The 16,892-nt window shown below is 49.8% G+C and overlaps 1 protein-coding gene across 1 annotated transcript in view; it reads left to right on the top strand.

The window, feature by feature from the left end:
* ZNF536 (zinc finger protein 536) overlaps positions 1-16,892 on the top strand; it is a 282,164-nt gene that overhangs the window by 182,153 nt on the left and 83,119 nt on the right. Inside the window, exon 4 of the mRNA XM_073795738.1 lies at positions 3,633-5,807. Within this exon, the coding sequence (XP_073651839.1) occupies positions 3,635-5,807 (2,173 nt within the window). The 5' untranslated portion in view covers positions 3,633-3,634. The remainder of the gene's footprint in view (positions 1-3,632; positions 5,808-16,892) is intronic.

A 16,892-nucleotide genomic window follows, 5' to 3' on the forward strand; every position in this document is an offset into this window, starting at 1 on the left:
CTTGCTCTTTCCAGGAACTCACACTCCCCTTCCTTGCTCTGAGTCTAGCAGCTGGCATTGGTTATGACTGACCCACGGCAGCACCTGCACCTACTCGTGGAATCACAGGGTGTCAGGTCTCACAGAGCTTTCTGAGATGATCTCCAGGCGTGGCCCTGCCTCTCTGTGGGGCTCGGCACAGGCTTTGCTGGGGCTCATTAGAGGGGCTGAGGGCCGTAATCCTCAGAGCATCTTCTGGTGAGCTGGCTAACTCTACTGAAATTCTGGGTTCCCCCACGGATCCCAGGATAGATGATCAAGTTCTGAAGGGGTTGATTGCTCTCTGTCTCCTAGTGCCAGCAGCTGGGCCATCAGAAGTGGTCCAAGCCCAGATGGCCACCGTGGGTACGTATAGTTGAAAGAGCTGGTGTCGGGGTGTGGCTCTCCCTTGGCTGCTTCTGGACCCCCAGGTTCTGGGTGGGAGCCCAAGACCCTTCTGACTCTGACAGATTCGGATTGTTGGGTGTTCAAGGACTTCTGCAAAAGCTGAATTTGAATCCCATGAAGTTGGGGTGAAAGTGGTTCTACTACAGGTTAGCCTTCTTTTATGGGCTGTGTTTATAGGGTCTGTTCACTCATCCATTCAGTTAGAACGTCCTGAACCTACAATGAGCCAGCTCTGCTCTAGGTCCTGACGCTTTATCTGTGACCAAGGCAGACATGAGCCTGCCCGCATGGAAGCAAAGCACATCTGTAAAAGGGTCAACAAGAAAACTGCCCCAGTGGTAAGTCCCATGAAGAAGAAAGTAAGGTGATGGTGTAGAGAGAGGCTGCGGGGATCAAGTTTTCTGTGACAAGGTGGACATGGAGGGCCTTTGTGAGAAGGGGATATGTGAGTTGAGACCTGCTTGGGGGGAAGGAGCCACCTGTGCCTTTGCACATTCTCGAACTTGCTGAGTTCAACAATGGCACCTGAAGACCGGTGGCTTAAAGGGGGTTAAAAAAAGCTTTGTTGACTCTGAAAAAAAATTTTTTGAGCATAATAAAAGAATTCCATATCCAAACCTAACTTGAAAACACCCCATGTTCATTATTTGACAAGTTGAGCTGTTGTTACCTGCACGGCGTGACTGGGTGGGGGGTGGTCTTCAACTTGATGCGGCGCATCCAACCTGATTTGCAGTCTTGCTGTATTTGCACATTCAGCTTCCTCTCCCTCCTGCCGAACTGGCGTCAGCTCAGCAGCAGTAACCTGAAAATAGCCCATCTTCCTGGATTCATGTCTTCTGAGCTGGCCAACCGGGCAGCCTTTGGAAGTGGGCCATCCATGTTGGCTTTGGACTTTCCAAACTTCCTCAGAGCTCTTGGGTGGAATTCTGAGCGCTCCCAAGTGGCTTCAGGGTCATGATCCATGTTTGCTCAGGAGAGGAGCCAGTGCAGCTGGATGGGGCTTGAAGGTGGAGAAACAGCTCTAGACAGGGCCCTTCCAGGCCCCAGTCCTGCCCCAGCAACTTCTCACACTGGGCCTGCTCCTCCCCGCTGGTCAGCGGGTGCCATGAGTGCTGGGGCTGGACAGTCTTGTCGTCCACCAGTGCGTCTTCAGTGCCAAGGACAGGACCTGGCACACAGTGGAAACTCAGCAACTTTGTTGAATGAATGTAAGAATCTCCATGAGAAATTACTCCTTTCTGACCAGGCTCCAAAGTGGTTTCTTTTTTTTTTTTTTTTTTTTTTTTTTAAGTATAGACTGCCACCAGAGAAAAAAAAGAAAAGATGGAAATTGGAAACATTATTTTACTGCAAGTGACCGTGTGCCTGTATGTGTGTGTGAGTGTGTATAGTTGTTCATGGACAGTCAGCCCTGCACCATGGTTGCAGTTTCTCTCACTCCTGAAAATAAACATCATGTCTTTTTCTTCTCCTCTCTTGCAAGACAGACTCACAGCCTCTGTCTTCTTGCCAAGGAAGTCAGGTCTCCCATCGGAGACCCTCCATCCACGCATGGTCTGCCTGGCAGGAAGCCCAACAGGCAGCAGACCCCACCGGGGCTGAATGTGCTTCCTCCACAGTTGAGCTCTGTCCCCACAGGTCTCCCTGAGGAATCGCTTGGCCCAGCAATCAGTCCTGGCTGGGGTTAAGAGGTACTCCTGGACCACCTGGCTGGCCAACGCATCTAAACATTGGGATACAAAGGGGATGGATGTGCAATACCTGTTCCAGTGGCAGGAAACAAATTTGGACTCCTTCAAGTGGAAGGCAGATCTAGAAATAGAAGGAGCCCAGGCGTGGATTCATTGCCTGTCAGAGTTGAGCTCCCCACATGCTCTGATGTGGAGGGAGCTGTTCCCTCTGCCCCACCCCCGAATGCCCTGGCTTCAGCCATTCTGCACAGGCTGGAGAGGGGCAGAGAGGACTATTAAAGCCAATTATGCAGACCAGCTTTGAGTGTTAGTGTTTAACAAACAGCTTTGAGTTCTAATTTTCTGCAAAACACATACTGCAGGTACAATTTGTACTCATTACTGTATATTGGGAAAGTTATTAAAAACACTCAAACTTGGTTGAGACTTCCTATGGCATCATCCCTGGATTTTAATTGGTTTTTATCTAGTTCTATAAAAGATCTCTTTAAGCCCAATCACAGTCCCTGCCGCAGATATCATGCCAGTTGAAGGACAGGGAAAGCGCGCTCTGTGATGTAAGTCCTTACCCCCTACCCAAATTTGAGCAGTCTCAACAATCCACTAAAATTCCATCACGAGGTAATTTATACTTCTTTTGATGGGCACAGTTACCAAATGACAAAATAACAGTGTTTCGTAACATAAGGGTTAAATCTTAATCTCTGAGGTTTGCAAAGCCGCTACTTGCAGTCTCCTTAAAATTTAATATACCTCGTTAATGCTTCCTTGCAAACACTGAAGGATTTTTATGATTATAATCATGTGTTACAGCACCTAGTACTGTTTCTAAGCAGCATACTAATCAGCTTAATGAGATATTACTGCACTTTTTGTTGACTAAAGCAAAATCCCTTTTATTGTTCTAAAGCCTGTCCTTTACTTTATTTTTTCCCCAAACATTATCTTGTTTTATTATGTACCAGTAAATATCGTGCCACTGGGTTGGATTTTTTTTTTTTTTTTTTTTTTTTTTGCCAAATCATAAAATAATCTCTTTCATCTCAGACTGGCGAACATATCGAATATAGTAACCAGAAACAAAAGTTCCAAGTGAGTCAGTTTGGTCTTGCAGTTAAAGCCATTCTGCTCTATGGCAAACTTTGAACTGGACCAACAGGTGCAGGTGCTACAAGGGGGGAGAGGAGGAAAAGTTTAACACGTAGACCCTTGATTTGTTATTAGGTGTTGAAAGTGGTAAAACATTAATAATTTAAATGTGAATGAATAATTGCAGTCTGTAAATAGAAAATACAAGGAAGACGATCTATCGCCAAAACAAATTGGAGGAGCAGTGCCATATTGCATAATTGGCATTTAATAATTCATTTTTTTATTATTGTTTTTGACTATAATTCCTTAGCATTATTCTGTGTAGGTAAGGCATGAAATGCAAATTCCCCACCAGCTGATGCTGTTGATTCGCTGCGCCACGGTACCTGGCACAGATCTGAACTCTCTTTTTATTTTTAGGGATGGAAGAAGCCAGTCTGTGCCTTGGAGTGTCCTCGGCGGCGCCGGAAGCTGAGCCCCATCTGAGCAGCCCCGTCCTCAACGGCCAGTATGCCATGAGTCAGAAGTTGCACCAGATCACCTCGCAGCTCAGCCATGCTTTCCCCGAGCTGCATCCACGGCCCAACCCAGAGGAGAAGACCCCGGTTCCCCTCGACGAGAAGGCCCACGTGCCCATGAGTGGCCAGCCCATGGGCAGTCAGATGGCGCTCCTGGCCAACCAGCTGGGCCGGGATGTGGACACCAGCCTCAATGGGCGGGTGGACCTGCAGCAGTTCCTCAACGGGCAGAACCTGGGCATCATGTCCCAGATGAGCGATATCGAGGACGACGCCCGCAAAAACCGCAAGTACCCGTGCCCTTTGTGCGGCAAACGTTTCCGCTTCAACAGCATCCTCTCCCTGCACATGCGCACTCACACCGGCGAGAAGCCCTTCAAGTGCCCGTACTGCGACCACCGGGCGGCACAGAAAGGGAACCTCAAGATTCACCTGCGGACCCACAAGCTGGGCAACCTGGGGAAGGGGCGCGGGCGGGTGCGCGAGGAGAACCGCCTGCTGCACGAGCTGGAGGAGAGGGCCATCCTGCGGGACAAGCAGATGAAGAGCAGCCTGCTGCAGCCCCGGCCGGACTTGAAGCCCCTGCCGCACGCCCAGCAGACCCCGCTGGCCGCCTGCAACCTGGCCCTGCCCACCAACCACAGCGTGCCCGACGTGGCCAACCCGGTGCCCTCGCCCAAGCCGGCCAGTGTGCAGGAGGACTCAGCGACCCCCGCTGCTGGCTTCCGCTGCACCTTCTGCAAGGGCAAGTTCAAGAAGAGGGAGGAGCTGGACCGCCACATCCGCATCCTACACAAGCCCTACAAGTGCACGCTGTGCGACTTCGCTGCCTCGCAAGAGGAGGAGCTCATCAGCCACGTGGAGAAGGCCCACATCACGGCTGAGTCGGCCCAGGGCCAGGGCCCCAACGGCGGCGGGGAGCAGTCGGCCAACGAGTTCCGCTGTGAGGTTTGCGGACAGGTGTTCAGCCAGGCGTGGTTCCTGAAGGGCCACATGCGGAAGCACAAAGACTCCTTCGAGCACTGCTGCCAGATCTGCGGCCGGCGCTTCAAAGAGCCCTGGTTCCTGAAGAACCACATGAAGGTCCACCTCAACAAGCTGTCAGTGAAGAACAAGTCCCCTAGCGACGCCGAGGTGCCTGTGCCCATGGGCAGCATGTCCCAAGAGGCCCACGCCAACCTGTACTCCAGGTACCTCTCCTGCCTGCAGAGCGGCTCATTCATGGCTGCCGACAAAGCCAGCCTGAGCGAGCCCAGCCAGCTCTACGGCAAAGGCGAGATGCCCGTGAAGGAGAAGGAGGTTGTGGGGAAGCTGCTGACCCCCATCTCCAGCATGGCCCATGGCGTCCCCGAGGGTGACAAGCACTCCCTCCTGGGATGCCTCAACCTTGTGCCACCGTTGAAATCCAGCTGCATCGAGCGGTTGCAGGCAGCGGCGAAAGCTGCCGAGATGGACCCCGTGAACAGCTACCAGGCGTGGCAGCTCATGGCCAGGGGCATGGCCATGGAGCACGGCTTCTTGTCTAAAGAGCACCAGCTACAGCGCAACCACGAAGACACCTTGGCGAACGCCGGAGTTCTGTTTGATAAGGAGAAGCGGGAGTACGTGTTAGTGGGAGCAGATGGCTCCAAGCAGAAAATGCCTGCTGATTTGGTTCACAGCACTAAAGCGGGCAATCAGAGAGACCTGCCAAATACGCTCGACCCTTTGGAAGGCAGTCGGGATTTTTTGTCACATGGGCTGCACCAGGCTCTCGAGTACAACCTGCAGGGTCCCGGGAGTCTGAAGGAGAAGCCCACCGAGTGCCCGGACTGTGGCCGTGTGTTCCGCACCTACCACCAGGTGGTCGTGCACTCCCGCGTCCACAAGCGGGACCGCAAGGGCGACGAGGACGGGCTGCACGGGGGCCCCGATGAGCGGCGCGGCTCGGGCAGTGACCAGGAGTCCCAGTCGGTGAGCCGCTCCACCACGCCCGGCTCCTCCAACGTCACTGAGGAGAGCGGGGTCGGAGGCGGGCTCTCGCAGACCGGGAGCGCCCAGGAGGACAGCCCACACCCCTCCTCGCCGTCCTCCTCAGGTAGGTTGCCAGGGGAGATGGGGGAGCGGTGGCTGGCGCAAGGGCCCTCCCTGCCCCGGGGCCTGGTTCTGCACCAGCCTCTGTGGGGAAGGGTCCTCGCTGCCCTTCAGAGTCAGCTCTGAGTTCACCGTGGCTTTGTGCTGTATGTGGACCTTGCCCGTCTGCCCCGCCTCAAGGGAAGGCTATCTTTTCAACTCTTTGACCTTCCCTTGAACACTGGCCACCAGGAAAGTAAGCTGATCCTCCTCCCGTGTGGGGGAGATGGCCGGTTGTTACGTTTGCCAGCTGGGATAGCCTACCCTCCCCTGTGATTACCTGGCCCCATTTCATGCCCTGACCCCCGTCCACCATCACCCCTGGAACCCGGGAGCTGCTGTTTGGCTCCATCCGCGGATGTGAATGTGTAAGTTCAGACCCTCACCATCTCTCCCCCAAGTGTATGCCCATAATTCTGTCATTTGGGCCCCTCACTGCCTCTCCCTAGACCAAACCTCTCTCCGGCCCCCTTTCAAAAGTACAGCTTGGCTCAGGTGCCTCTAACCTGAAGAACCACACCATTCTCCTCTGATGGTTTGGAGAAGCACAGAGGTTTGAAACACAGATGCGCGACTTCATGTCTTAAATTGTACTGTGTTACACGGGCGATACAGCTTTGGGGTCTAAAATAGCAAAGCAGAAAATCTGTCATCAAAATGTCTGTGAAATGCTGAAGCTTCCTGGCCCAGTTTGAGGAAAAAAAAAAAAAAAGAAAGAAAGAAAGAAAAAAAAAAAACTCACTAGCCTAAGACAGCTAAATTAAAATCACTACCTAACAGCAGGTAAGCTTGTTGCCTTCGTATTTCCAAAGCCCCTTACTAATGGACAGTAAATTGAAAGTTATATCTCTAGCCCTTTATAAAGAAAGCATCTCGCTAATACTGTAATCATTCTGCAGCCTAACAACAGAGGAAATCATGCCATAACAAATACCCTGTTACTAATGGCAACATTGATTTCTGCAATCAGCCATTAAGTCTAGAAAATGAAAGACAGTTTGAGGCACCTCAAGGCACTGCATTGCCCACTGTTAAAGATGTGGCAGCACACTGTTGAGGGTAATTTTTTAAAAGTTTTTTTCCCCTTTTCTTTTTTTTTCCCTTCTCAGTTTCAATAAATATTTCAGTATTAGAGGCAATTCACCACCACACTCATTAAGTAGATGCCAGCTTAGTTGTGTTGTTATTGTCATGCTTCAGTATACCCTTCTTCCAGGACAAAATGAGTATTAAAATAAAGTGTGAGTCTGGTGGCTTATTACAAACCAGTAAAGAATTGTTAAGACACATAAATCTGCACTGCACATTCCAAAGATTCCGGTAGCACTTAATGCCGCTGCTTAAACACCCATGAAACACACTGTCTCCACCTGGAGCCCTAGCCTTGTTTGCAATTCACTTCAGTGACGCTCTGGAAGAGTTTAATGAGGAACTCCAGCACCACGGAGGGCTAGGCCACACTGCCTGGAGTGACCACCGCCCAAAACGTGCAAGGGAAGGGTTTTCCAGTGTCACTGCCTGACGGCGGGGATTCTGAGATGATCTTTGTGCACCAAGGCAGCAAAGTGCCAGGTGTCCTACTGTCAGGAGGGATTACTTCTGGCCTCCTGTGAGGAGGTCCCCTCTCCCTGTGGAGTGTCATCTCACGGTTTTGGGGATGTGGGACCTTTCTGGGGCAGAAAGCAGAGCGCATGCTGGCTTTCCTAAGTTTTTGGAGTGACGTGGAGTTAACACTGACAGATTTTCCTCCCTCTCCCAGCCCTGCTGAAATGAAAAGGTCTCCGCAGAATATTCCGACACCAAATGTTCGGCTCTAATAATGACGTGTTTACCGTGTTTTTCTCACCTTCTGGCCAAGTGATAGCCTCATGCTATTCCTATCTCTGTTGTTTCCATATCTCTAAATACTCAGTTGAAAAAAGCCCATTTTTGCCTAAAAGAACCAACCGGGATTGGGACTCAAAGGAGAATTATACTTGAATTGCGGTTATCTTCTCACTTTTATTTCCCTCATTGAAGTATCGTACAATTGTGAATACAGATTCTTTCATTTCTGGTTGACTTCTTTGTTTTCTTCATATTCAAATTAGACACTTCCATAATTTTCTGACTAAGTAGGAAAATTGATGGCATACCAATATGCAGCCCAAATCAGCCGCACGCCTGGGCCAGTCAGGTTTTCCTGGGATTAGGACCCTTAACCAAATCGGGTTAGTCTTCCCTCCTATTTCAACAAGTCTGACTTGTATAAAGTGTGATTAAAATAAGCATTTAAATAAAAATCTTGACACAATAGGTATTTTATTATTACCTGTTAGAGAGAAACCTGCAAGGTGAAGGGGAGAAAAAAACAATCTTTAAGCCCTTAAGTAAAGAAAGAAGTACTTATTAAGGCTTCTATTAAGAAATAACTGCAAAAACACGGTTTTACAAATTTCTCAGACTGCATAACAATGTCTTAAAACTTAATTTGCATCACTTGATTCTTTTTTTGTTGAAAACTGGGTCAGTAGGGCCTGAGAAACTATTTTTTCAGATCTTAACCAATGAATTCTTCTTTATAAATCGCTGCTCTTAACATGATAGTAGTTCTGAATTCATCATAAAAAACCTTTTTACAGAGAGCCTCTTAGAACAGATCTCCAGAAGAAGGCTTACAATGAGTGGCAGAGACGTCCTTTGTTATCAGATGTAATTCTTTGCAAAGGAGGATTGGAACGGAGTGGCTGTTTAAAAATGTCTTGCTCAGACCGAGACGAAGAAGGGGTCAAGTTTGCAATCAAACAGTTATTGCCGAGATGGGCGACTGTCACTGGCTAGGCTAATGTGGGATGCAGCTGTTTGTTATGTGAGCAAAAGAATGTTTGAATCAGTGAACATGTGAAAATGATTCCAGTGAACCAGAAAATGTGTTTGTTCTTTGGCTCTCCAAACTGCTGAGAACCAAGCTTAAGATCAACTGTGAAAACTAGGACCTTTGACAAATTGAGAGGTCATATTTTCTAACAGAAAATGGACAAGACCAGTCATACAGATCACTTCCCCATCTTTCCCCTTTGTTTTATATTTGTTGTTGTTGTTGATTTGACTTACCAATAATTTCACACCATAGTAGATGTCATTTCTTCCTCCGTGTACGATGCAAAGGGAAACTATTTGGAAAGCAGCAGCTTATAAATTTTACTCTTTTATGACATTTAGAAAGTGGGGCAGCTGTTTTGATGCTCCCTCATTCCTGGCTTGCGTGCAAATGCTCCGATGGCATTAATCTCTGCATCTTTCCCTAAAACCTCGTCTAAGACTGTGCTCCAATTCGAGCTTTACCCTGAGTCAGAAGACGACCAAAGTTCTGTTTCTTTAGATTTTGCTTTGGAAATCACGGTCAGAATGATTAAAACTTAATGTACTAAGAAACGATACTGTTCATTATATCCAACAGGGCAGTTACCTTCTGCATTCCCCATAATTTTGGAGAGGGGCTAATTGAAGTGTTGATGGTGGGAAAGGGGTAATTGAATGTGTTGACCCTCTGTTCATTAAAGTTGGCTAAGTTACATGATCAACGGAAAGCCAGGAACAGACGCAAAGATGAAAATATTGTTAACCCCTGCTACTTCTGGTATAATATTTTGAGATGGACAAGGATTATTTGATCAGCTGGGCTGGAAGCCTTGCGGGGTCTTCTTTTGTTGCCTGAGCTGCATTCCTGAAATGCTGGGTCTCCATCCTGTGCTGGCCCATTGACCACAGCATCAAAGGCCTTTATCCCGGGCTCCCTTGCATTTACATCGGGTGTCTAGTGATATGATAGATTTTCTTTCTTTTCCACCTCTTTTTCTCATGTGGCTCCTCCTCCCTGCCCCCATTCATGATAACCACTGCCTGCTCTGCACAAACAAATCCGGGCACCCAAAAGAAGGGAAAAAAAGAAAAAGAAAAAATTTAAGTCTGAGGATTAAGATCTTCTTTTTTTTTTGCTTGTGCATTCCAATTGTTCTTAAAATATTTGGCAATGTCAATTAGTAACTGAGCAGAGTTAGCTGATGAACACAATTTTCCAGTAGACTGAGCACCCTATTGTTGCCGAGCGAACAGCAGATTTCTGAGGTCATTATCATTCGCTGGTTGCTTGGCCCAGCTGCTTCCTGCTGCAAAAGCCAAACTTTATACTGGAGCTTGGGGATGGCATGCAGCAACAGGGGGCTGGGAGGGAGAGAGGGGAGCTGGCTGCAGAGCCGAAGACAGTCATTATCAGCAGAGGAAACAGAAAGTAAAAGTTTCCAGGCAATTCCAGGAAAACTGCCCTATCAGGCTTCTCCCTCCCGTTCCTCTCCCAGCACCTTCCACCTCCAGGCAGGGAATTAAAATTTAGGACCAGGGGACGCCCTCTGGGCATTGTGGCCACTAATCTCTTTGCTGAGCAGAACTTTGGAAAACAAGAATCCCATTTAAAATTTACTTAAAAATCGTTAACCCAATCTAAGGCATGTGAGTGATTTCCTCATTGATAGACTCCTTCATTTTTTATTAAAAACAGAAGAAAGAAAAACAAATTATTTTTTAAAAGATGAAATTAAAAACTTGAAATTAGTAAACTTGGGGATGACAAACAGGGAACATTATTTCATTTTCCAGGGGGAAAATTTTGAGCGGATACTAGTCTGAAATTCCTTGTAAATCAAATTTAGCATGGAAGGTTCCCGCTGCCCACTCTGGCTTCCCCTTTTTCCTTCCCCCTCTCTCTCCCTCCCCCACCCTTTAATTTGGGAGCTGGTTCAGTGAGATGAAAAGCTGCACTTTTTTAAAGCTCAGCTGTTAAAACTGAGCGCCATATGCAGCCTTTCCGTCCCGATGTGGAAGTGTGTGCAGGCGGCCACCGTGTTTGTGGAGATTTACGGAGGCTCGGCTGTGTGTGCTGAAGCCCTGCCTGGGCAGATGCTGGCTGGCCCTGCCTCCCGGGAGCTGGCCCCGCCTGGGCTAATAGGCTGGCCAGATTCAGCCTGGCTCCTGGGGCGTGTCCAGTGGGGCAGAGGTCAGGGGTCCAGGTGGGTTCCCTCTGGTCTCCCACCTTTCCGCTGGATCTGGGGGCAGTCCGCCCACCAGGCATGGTGCTGGAGCTGGGGAACAGTAGCCCTCAGATGCTGATTCACCTCACCGTCCTCCCGTGTGGGGGTCAGATGCCTGACAGCAGCTCCTTTTTATAAATGTCCCGTCAGCCTGTGCCCTTTGATTGTCTTGTGCCTGGGAACACTCAGTGCCACTCTGGGGCCTTGGCTGTCTCTCTCACCCCTTTGCGCGGAGCTGTAAAGCCCACTTCCACGGGGCTGCCCGATGGTGCTGTCACTTAGCGTTTCAGAAAGAGAGAAATCGTTCTGGCTCTGAAAGTCCTCAGACTGGGAGTGTGATATAAAAGATGTGTGACACGAGATCCCAGAAGCGAAGCCTCTTTCCTCTACGTTCCTGGGGATTCCCAGATTACCAGGACACCGTCTTCTGTCTGAGCGATGGATTCCTGCTGCAGGGTCACTGGAGCCCTGCTTTAGTCTAGCCCCACTCTGCCCACCTTCACGTCCTTCCTGTGCTCCTACGGATGCTGCGCTCCTGCCCGGAGAGCTCAGGGAGCCCTAGGTGCCCACTGTGTGCTCCTTCTGTACTCCTGTTAACACAAGGAACAAACGTTCATTGAAATCTAAATTGAATGGTAATAAGAAAAACACGGATTAGCTAAGGACAGGTTACAATGAGGCTAAGAATTAAGCGGTCAGTTTTCAAAATGGAGCATGAAGCGTTAGCTGCGTGATTGCCATTAACTGGAATGGGAAGTTCGGGCTCAGGTCCTGGCCACCACCTCGGGTGTGTTGGGGCTGGAATTAGCAGTTTGCTTTGCAAATGGCCACAGTGTGGCCTCTGCTTGTTGGTCAAAAGCAGGTGTCATGAGCCACCTTTCATCCACCCACTCTCTTGCTATGCCATTCGGTACCTGGGAACGTAGGCCCAATATGTCAGTACTGCCAGCGGCCGCTGCTGCAGAGAAGGGACAGCCTCTGTTTGCAGGGCAGCTTGGGTTCACCAGACCCCTTCTCCGTCAGGCTGCTTGTGCCTTCGAATCCCTTCACTGGCATGGAGCTCTGTGCCCCCTTATAAGAAGCACACTCCTGAGAGGGTTAAGTTCTAGTAGGTGGCCCTTGTCTCAGGGGTGGAAACAGGGACAAGCTTCAACAAGCCTCCTGTTTTACTGGCCTTCAAGATTCCCCTGGATTCTAGGGGGAGACCACTGGGATACTTGGGGATGTTGAGATGGAGAGCAGAGGGAGGCCCGGAACAGATCCATGTGGGAAGAACTTTGCAGCGTTCTGAGCACGTGAGGTTGGAAGAGGCGTGAGCCCTAACTCCCATAACTGTCGAGCTATTTTGCGGCGTTGATGGTAGGGGTGGAGAAACACCTGCAGAGATCAGGAGACTGGATTTGTGTAAACGTCCCCAAATTCGTGGTGATTGGGCTGGAACCTTTGCCACCTGTGACTCTTGGGCCTTCTTGCCACCCTTCTGGGTTCCTCACCTCCCTCTCCTCTTTCAGCACGTGACAGCGCCTCCACTGCCTGTGGGGGCCGGGCTGGCGTGTTGAGGAGGAACGAGGGGGTGCAGTGAGGATCGCAAATGCTTGAGGAAAGGGGGCTCCCCAGCAGGGTGCGGGGCAGGTGGTGGGGGGCTCTCTGTTCTCTCCAGGAAGCAAGCGTCACAGCAGCTGAGAGGAGCCTTGGGTCCCCCATGCCTTTTCCTGGCAGGACGGGGCGACGGCAACATTTACTTAAGCTGTGGAGTTTGGCACTGCTGCCACCAGGCGCCATCTGGAAAGCCCTTCTCAGGAAGCCGTGAGCCCTCCCTAAAGAGCTCAGGGGAGCAGGTCTTGGGCAGAGTTTTGGGCCTTTTTTTCTTGGGCAAAACCTGAGTGGCGAGGCACCTGAGCAGGGCTCGGGGGTCCCCTGGGAGCTGTGTCGCTAAAGCAGGTCCTCCTCGGTGTGCACGTGGCTTTTCTCTCTGCTGGGCTTCTCCACTTAATTCTGAGCCAGATCTGGTGTAGCTTTTCTTTGTCAGGAGAGCACTCAATTTCCTGGGGCTGTATTTCCATTTATTTATTTTGTATTGCATTTTACTTACTGTTTTCACCTAAGTCCTGGTATGCTGTGGGTGCGAAGGTGTGGAGCCAGCCAAGGCTGTCCTGGTTAGTTACCGAGACAACCCTGTGACAATGGGGCTTGTTAACATAATGTAAGAAATGAATATTGTGCCTCTAATGTGTGCTGGGAGGCAAGAGGGGGAACTGGGTGGCCTGGCTGGTGACAAACAGGGCCGAGCTAAGCACAGAGATTTGCCACCATCCTCTCCCTGATCCACATCTTAAAAAAAGGCTGCAGAGCTCCAAAACGGTGCATGCCTGAACACTCCCTACGGCGACCTGATGGGTGGGCCAAGGCACTAAGGGAGCCGTGCTGTGCGCAGGGGCAGCGGTGGGTGGAATTCACGTGCCCGGGCCTGTTTTCTTTTCCCACCAAGGGAAAGTTGTCCAGGGCCTGGCTTCTTGGGGGACCCACCTCTTTGTTGCTGTGAGCCTTGGGGTTTTGTGTGACATGTGGCATGTGTCTGAGAGTTATGGGAGGCACAGCACAAGCTGACTCCCTGGCTGGTCCGGCCCTCCTCTTGGGGGTGCCCAGCCAGGTGCTGGCAGGAGGAAGTGGGTAGTGGGTGGGCTTGGCTTTCTCTACCGCGTAACTTGCTTTCAAAGGGTGGGGTCATGTTTCAGCTTTTGCAGGGAGCAGGGCACACCCTGGGGAGACAGTGATGTTTTACTCTGGGCCTTGGGGTTAGAGGATGCCACAGAGGATCCATTCTCTCCCCTGGGAGGTGCCTTGCTGGGCTGGGACTTAGGCGGACACCAGTTTCTTTCCTCTGGTTTGACCTCAGTTCCAAAGCCTTTTGATGTACGATGAAACAGGTCCCCTCCGTGGCGCTCTTGTCTCTTCATTACAGTAATGTCCCGAAACTCTTAACTCAGTGGTTGTCATCGTGGTTTTCGGACACCCTCGGTTGTCTTCAATCATCTTGAGAGGTATTTTGGAAAATTTCCAACTTGCTTATGTTTAGTTCAATGTAAAATGTGTGCAGTGGTTGTTTCCTTGAAGACCAAGACAGATACATGTTTCTCTTTATTGCTAAATATATTCTGTTAAATTTGTTGCGAAAATAGGTGTTTTAGGGTTTTTTTTTTTTAAGTAATTTGCCTTGAAAAATTGTAGTGATCCATCAGCAAAGTTGCTGTGTGACACAAAATAGTCCCTGAGTGGGGGAGCCTTGGCAGCTGGGGCCTGACCACCTCTGAAATGTCCTGTATGAGTGACCTTCAAACCCTTACCACTTGGTCTCCTTCTAGAGGGACAGTTACTGACTTCTTTGTTGCTATTTTTGTTGTTTAATGACATTATTGTTATTTTTCTCCTACATTAATTCTTGTTCATCTTAGACATTGAGAAAATACAGATAAATACCAATAAAAATAATTTTTAAATATATGTGCCCTTACCACTCAGAGATAACCACTGCAGACATTTTAGTCCATTCCTTCCCAGTCCTTTTTGTGCACTTGAAGATGTATTTCACAAAAAAGGACCATACTGCACGCACAGTCTTCTATATGATATAGTTTTTACTTAAATATATGTCACATATTTTTTTTCCATTGAATATTCAACACAAGGATCAACAAACTTTTTCTGTAAAGGACCAGACAAGAAATAATTTAGGTGTTGCAGGACATGTGGGCTCTTCTGTAACTACTTGATTCTGCCATAAATGAAAGGGCTTGATGGTTTCCAATAAAACTTTATTTACAAAAACGGGGGACAGAAGGATTTGTCCCATGGGCTGTCCTTTGCACACTCCTGGTTTGTAGTAATAGCTGTCCTTTTGTAAAAGCTTCATACACATAGTATGTTCCTTGAGGAAATATTAGAAATATGGAGAAGCGAAGGGAAAAGTCTGCCTCTAGTGATCTACTGAGCATAGTAGAAAACTTGTTTCCATTTTTTCATTTCTGCACCTAAATCTTTCTGATCACCTGCACAATTATTTCCCTAAGTGGAACTCCTAGACATGGAATCTCAGGTCACAGGCTGGCAACCCTGGAGCTGCAGATGTGTATTACCCGGGAGGGTGCTGCGTCTTGAGTCCATTTCTTCCAGTGCTGGAGATTTTACTGAGAAAGTTCCTCGTAAGGTTATATTGAAATCTGTCTCCCTCAAGGTAGTTCCCTGTCACCAAGCAACTCTGTGACTCATTTGTTCATTCATAAATTCATTCATTTGTTAATTCATTAGTTCATTTTTTTCATTCAAGGACAAAATGCTTATTAAGTAGGTTCTGAACACCGAGCAATGTGCAAGATGCTGGAGATTCAAGGATGATAGGGATAGGTAGCAGTGCCCAGAGACCCGGAGCCTGGGAGCCGGGACAAGTCCTTCACAAGAGGGGTTGATGCACGGGAGGGCCGCCCTAGGGCTGGAGAAGACGCACTTGCCTTGGCGTCCACATTTGGTCCCAAGGGACCTGAAAGGGTGACGGGGCCTCCTCAGTCACCTCAGTAGCTCTTGTGGCAGGTAACTCTTTCCATTGTGGAATCTAGCCAATTCAGTGACTTCTGGGGGAAGCACCCCCAGCTCAGCCACTGCGGCTGGCTGTCCTCTCTCTCCCTGGCTGTGAACTGGAGTTGAAATCACTTTCTTGCTGCAGAAGAGGCCCTGGGGAGAGTCCAACTGGTGCTTTTGAGGGCGACCCCTCAGGCCAAGAAAGGGGCCAGATGGGAGCTTGTCGGGGCTCGCAGCTTTGTGGCATGTACGTCCTGGCAGCTGGTCACCCCACACCAGGGGCCAGCCTTGAGGGGGGCGGCAGGAAGAGGCAGGGTGGAGCTCCACACCAGGGAGTGAGGGGCAGTCCCCCGGCTCCAGCTCACCTGCCCTGACCACCCTGTCATTGTCGCCAGTGGTTCCTGGGCAGGGGGAGGGCACAAGTCGGGTGTCAGGTAGAGTGTGGACTCCTGTTCGGACCCTGCAGGTAGAGCCTGTGAGAGCTTGTCGGATGTACACTGGGAAAGAGGCTCTCTGCATTTTACCCAAACTAACCTGACTTCAGAACTGTCCATACCTGTCCCACAGAGGATCAGGTGAGTCACTGGGGGTCGGGGGAGGGGGGGCAGGGCTGTACCCACCTCATATGTCAAAATGTCCAGCATCAGTAGAGGATGGTGGGCACTGCAGACAGTACCAGTTTTCTTTTTGGATGATGGGTCATGAACTAAATACAGACTCACTATGAGAATGTGTGGAAACAATTTCTTCTGTTACATATCAGACCTCAATTGCCCTTTATTTTCTGTGAATGAAAATGTCATAATCATAAGCCAGAGACAAGTGCATTTTCTAATGTTTAAGAAACGGCTCCGGGCAGAGCACATACTTCAGCCAGAGCTTGACCTCCACACACAGTCCGGCTTTACCCACCCTGCTGGGCTATTTGGGCAGCTCACTCCCCTACCCGGGGCCTGGGAGGTGGGAGTGGGGAAGTCTAGAAGACTCAGAGACCCTTTTCATCTTGCTTTTTCCCTCCTCTCCTCTCCCTTCCTAAATGTTTCCACGGCCTGAGGGTAACTTTCAAGGGTCTGGTCCACTGAGCAGAGAACTAGGGTTTGTCGATTCTAAGGATTTGGGAACTTCTTGTCTATCTGTGTTTGAGCCTCGAGCAGGCAGTGAGGTCGTGTTATCTCTGAGGGGCCCGGTGTGCCCGGTGGGGCTGGGAAGACCCTCTTTTAGCTCCTTTCCCACTGGGTCCCTTCCCACCGGCTATCCCTGTCTGGGCCTGCATGCCCTGGAGACAGGGTCCTGCCACCGGAGGGGCACAGCCAGGGCCCCTCACTCAGTGCTGCTCAGGGTTTGCTCTTCCCCACCTCGGGGCGGACTTGGCAGGGCTGCAGGAAGTGGAGAGCGTCACGGTCATGGTGGAG

The sequence above is a fragment of the Tursiops truncatus genome, chromosome 19, assembly GCF_011762595.2.
Source record: "Tursiops truncatus isolate mTurTru1 chromosome 19, mTurTru1.mat.Y, whole genome shotgun sequence".
Taxonomy (NCBI): domain Eukaryota; kingdom Metazoa; phylum Chordata; class Mammalia; order Artiodactyla; family Delphinidae; genus Tursiops; species Tursiops truncatus.